The following is a 4,784-nucleotide window of genomic DNA, read 5'->3' as shown; positions in this document are numbered from 1 at the left end:
TGGGGCAAAGAGAGGAGACCAGTTAAATACAGCAGAGGATGAGTGAGAAGTGGAAGCACCTGGTGGATTACAAACTGTGGACAGGTGTGAGTGACAGGATGGAAAAAACACTGAGGCTAAAGTGGATGAAACGGAACAGGAAACACAAGACAGGGATTAAGAACATTAGGGATGAACCGATATAAAAATTTCAGCCATTATCAATATCCGATATTAATATTGCTGTTATGGCTGATATCTGATATTTACTATTACACAAACACTCTTGTGTCTTTTTTCAATACTGTAAAAACTGACCAAAGCACTGACATGGCTCTCTACTTTAATTATTCCTGGCTGAGCAGTGTCACTATCCTGATCAAACAGATACTGCTCAACCAACCATTTCSCCTCCCAAAACCAAGACACAAAGTTAAAAAGTGGGAAATCTTTATCAGACGTAATATTGACCCAGTTTTACTTATTGGATTGATAGATAYGCTAAAAAAAGACCATCGTCTGATACCGATGTTAACGCCAATAAAGAAAATAAAACACAAGAATCACAAACAGCAAAACAGACTGATTTACATATCACATGAAAAAGATCATATAATAAAAACGAAGGCAATAATCATGACAGGACTAGAAATATTGATTAACAAGTTCCTAACATAAATATGACCCTGGAGTTTAACATCTGCCTGAGGGGTGACTGAGCCGCAGCTGCTTCAAGACTACTTATGTTAGCTGGACAAATCAGCATGCTTTACATGGAACTGAAGGCAGGCTTTAGGCATGACAATGTCAAGAATCCCAGCTCTTGAGGAAATTAACAAATATGTTCCTAAACCAGGGGTTCTTAACCTTTTTGACCTCTGGGCCCAATTTATTGAGCATAAAGTGGCACAAGGCCCAGTCACACATTACCAATGTATGGATCAAAATGATAATTATTCTAAGTCTTGGTGTAATTTTGATTGTATTTGCATTATAACTAAATTAAATACACTTACGTTTTAAAAATAAAACTTCTTTCAAATAATCACAAGACATGATTATGACAAACATTTTTTATAGTGTAACCTGCCCCCAACAATTATTTGAAAAATACAATGTTCAGTCAACAGATCAACTTATCAACACAAAAATAACAATTTTTTAACATAAACAATAACAAAAATAGACAATTCAATAAATAAAATTGTGGGCATAAAATAAATAAATTAAAAATGTTTCAAAAGTTTCAAATGCAAAACAAATATATAAAAATAAATTTGATAAAGTACAAATGAAAACATAGCCTTTTTAAATTTTTGCATGGTAGAACCAAGCTACTGTTCATATTAGTGACAAACAATAACAGTAACAGCAGCTTTTTGACAAGTTTGAAGTTTATTTAAAATACATTAAAATATTTAAAAAAATAAACAACAAAAGATAACTTGATGAAGTGCAAATTAAAAGATGGCAGTATCTGTATTTGATAATGTTTTGAACTTTTAAAATATTGCATGATAGAACCAGAAGCTGTACTTCATATTCGTGACAAACTTTGGTGTTTTTTGACATGTTGCCTTCATTTTTGCTTGTACTTTTCTTTTAACATAAGTTTCCATTTTCGCCAGGTTTCTAAGGTTTTTCTTCTACATATTAAAAAAAGTTGTTAAACATCTGAGTGGCACACTACTGCTACTAGTGGTGGGAAAGTGTATTGCACCTTATTCAAAATCAATGCGGTCCAACGGCCCTCTGCGGCCCAAAGGTAAAAACTCTTGTTCTTTTGAGGCCCTCAAGGTGGCGCTCACGGCCCATAGGTTAAGAATTTCTGTCCTATAGTCAGCCACACGACTGGGCAGTTTTTATAACTGGTACTGAAGATTTTTCTGAGRGAAAATGGCCCATCTTGTAAAATCCACTGGTTGAAACCAGCACGTGATAGATCGCACCATAGCAATATTAAATAATTTGCACTTCTTTCTGGTTCTTGTAACAAATATCTCCTACAGCATCAAACTGGCACAAATGAAAACCATTTGAGCCAATTAAATACAAGACAAACGGCTTTCAGAATATGTTTGCAAACAATGAGTTCAGGGTCAGACGCTGAAGCCCGCACATTTCATCCTTCGCAACCCATCTACCGGGAACATGGATGTAAATACAAGCCAAACTATCTGACACCAATCATCCTTGATTTGAAGCAAATGGAAAATGTGAAGGTCAGCACTCCTCATGCTAACATCAGCTAACGCTAGTCCCTTGCCAAGACACAGCCCAGAATGCTACAAGTTCTCAGACTTCAAGTTGACCTCTGGCAGACCCTGGTTGTTTCTCCTCACCCCTGTCAGTTCCCAGTGTGTTGAACAGCTAACAGGCAGAAATCTGAAATGTTTGYGCTTCTCMAGAATGTATGAGTCTGCTAATATTGGCAGTGGCAACCATATATATATCATTTTAGTTGCTAAAGTTGTTAGACGTCTTTCCCAGCTGTGATTTGATGGTTTTAATGTATGATTTTGATGAGAACTGGCTCTTTAAAAGTAACCAGAATTACTGACATAAGTTATGCATCACTTTGTATTTTGTCGTCTAAAACATTTGCTAACAACAAGAGGCCTGTTTATGGTACAATCTGCATATTTTAGTTGAATTCTTCCCTCTATTGAAAGATTTCTGTTCATTTTGGTCTTGCTGAAAGTTTAACCACTAGTTTCATGGTTTACATGGGAGAATGGTCATGATATCCTGCCAGTGTTTCTGACTTCCTGTTGCCTCGCTCAGCCTCTGTCGAAATCTATTTGCCGTTTCCTCTTTTTATTTCACACAAGGCTGTGGCCCTACGTTGCATACGTTTCCACAAAAGCCTTTCGTTTCGTGGGTTCAATCCATCGTACATTTCTCGCAAAGAAAAACAGCCCTTCCCGTTGAATTTACATCTTTTCGGTCCCRGTTTACAGACTTGTCTATACCTCTCACATCAGAAGGTGGTGATTTGCCTATCACGGTCGCTTGTCATTTGCATCTGCTCTGTTCGACTAAAAATAACATCCACACTGTACGCTTTCAGTCTGAGAGGGTGCTGTTTGTTTGGCCAGTTCAGTAAGGAGGCGAGCATAAAAAAAGMAAAAGCACCAGCGGAGGGGAATGAACAGCAAAAAAGAAAAGCAAGACATAACAGGGAGTTCGGCATCAAGAGGAGGGAGGCAAAACGTCAACGTGAGTGTGTGTTGTTTCTAACTGTGAAGTAGGAGGAGAAGAGCAACCGGAGGAGGAGGAAGGGGTGCTTCCTCTTTAGTCTGGGCTGAGCTGCTGAGGTATCCCAGCAGCCTCAGCCCGCAGCAAAACCCAGATATAAAAAGGCTACGTCGCAGAGGGAACCCTCTTAAGTGCCTCTCAGCCACAGCATGACCAGGACCGAGAGCCTGAGCCGGTGGTCCTAACAAAACCATGACCAGCTTAATTGCCAGACTACCCAACGCACATCACATCATCATGGAGAGAGAGGACAGTGGGAGAAACAAGACGATGTGAGTATTTCTCCTCTGAGGTGTGCTGACTTGGTCTGTGATATTCATTCTCACAGGATGATTTACTTGTACGATTTACTTTCACGTTGCTTACGGCTGTAATACACAAACAAATGAGTGAACACGAGAGTGTTACGAATAATTTCTGGTTTTAACAAGTCCTAAAAGTTTGCATCCACCTGCTGYCTTTTTATATTACTATTCCTATCGTCCTTTGACAGACCTAAACTCACTTCACAGCAGTGAATGAAACAGTTCCTCATATATATCTCGTTTCTACACAGCGGAAAGAACTTCATGTGTCGACTGCAGTGCATGTTCACACAGCCATCCTGCCCTGACAGGTAAGTTTCCCTGTCAAGTGTTTTGCATACGTTTTGGTTTTAAAATAGCCAGTCTGCTCCAATCATTTCCATCTATGGCATCATGAATGGATTCAAAGGATCTAGAGACTCCATGTTTGCTTTGGCACAGCATACATGCCAGCTTCTTCCAGGGTCTAACWTTTTTTTTTTGTATGAATTTGATAAGCACATCTGCGATGCTTGTGAGACTGGACTGCCTCKGTACTCTTGCAGCTTATGAAGAGTTTTTCCTTTTCTTTTTCTTTTTTTCCCCCCAAATTGGATTCTGTTTGAGTAATCTAACTTGCATTCCCTCCCAGCAGGCTAAGTTTAGAAGATACCCAACAATGGTCACAGTCACTGGAAAGACTTCTTGAGTCTAAATGTGAGTTTATTTTTTTCCCCCAGGAATGAGCGCTTTTGCTAAAGTAGAAAATTAAGTTTGTTCAAATTAAAGTTTAAAAGAATACGCTGAAAAGCGACATTATTCTTTTGGTCCATACCTGATGTTTATTTATTTATTTATTTTTGTTCKTCTCTCAGACGGACTGGCAACTTTTCGCAACTTCCTCAAATCAGAATACAGCGACGAGAATATCGAGTTCTGGCTGACCTGTGAGGACTACAAGAAGATCAAGTCTTCATTTCGAATGTCCTCAAGAGCTAAAAAAATCTACGAACAGTTCATCAAAGCTGAATCACCTAAAGAAGTAAGTCGAGTGCACCCATTCTTTTTTCGTCTTAAAAATTGAGCATTTAGTGTCGAGAGCGAGAAGTATGGGGTGCCGTTTGTAAAGTTACACAGTCAAAAATTACCAGCAATATTTTTATTTTATTTAGCCTTTTATAAGAAACAAAGAACAGATTTATTTTTCAAAGTCAGTTTTTCACCATATGATTCATACATTTATAAATGTCATAGTTTATAAAC

General features: G+C 38.3%; 1 protein-coding gene across 3 annotated transcripts in view; it reads left to right on the top strand.

Moving 5' to 3' along the window:
• The first annotated feature begins 1,729 nt into the window (after positions 1–1,729).
• Positions 1,730–4,784, top strand: part of LOC106523389 (regulator of G-protein signaling 21) — a 5,177-nt gene continuing 2,122 nt past the window's right edge. The window contains exons 1-4 of one of the 3 annotated variants that reach the window (XM_014016785.1): positions 1,730–3,509; positions 3,794–3,853; positions 4,177–4,238; positions 4,397–4,563. In XM_014016785.1, coding sequence (XP_013872239.1) covers positions 3,430–3,509; positions 3,794–3,853; positions 4,177–4,238; positions 4,397–4,563 — 369 coding nt within the window. In that variant the 5' untranslated portion in view covers positions 1,730–3,429. The other 2 variants (XM_014016784.1, XM_014016786.1) reach the window with 2 other exon arrangements.

This window comes from Austrofundulus limnaeus, unplaced genomic scaffold, assembly GCF_001266775.1.
Source record: "Austrofundulus limnaeus strain Quisiro unplaced genomic scaffold, Austrofundulus_limnaeus-1.0 Scaffold155, whole genome shotgun sequence".
NCBI lineage: Eukaryota > Metazoa > Chordata > Actinopteri > Cyprinodontiformes > Rivulidae > Austrofundulus > Austrofundulus limnaeus.
This window is presented reverse-complemented; position numbering and strand designations above follow the sequence as displayed.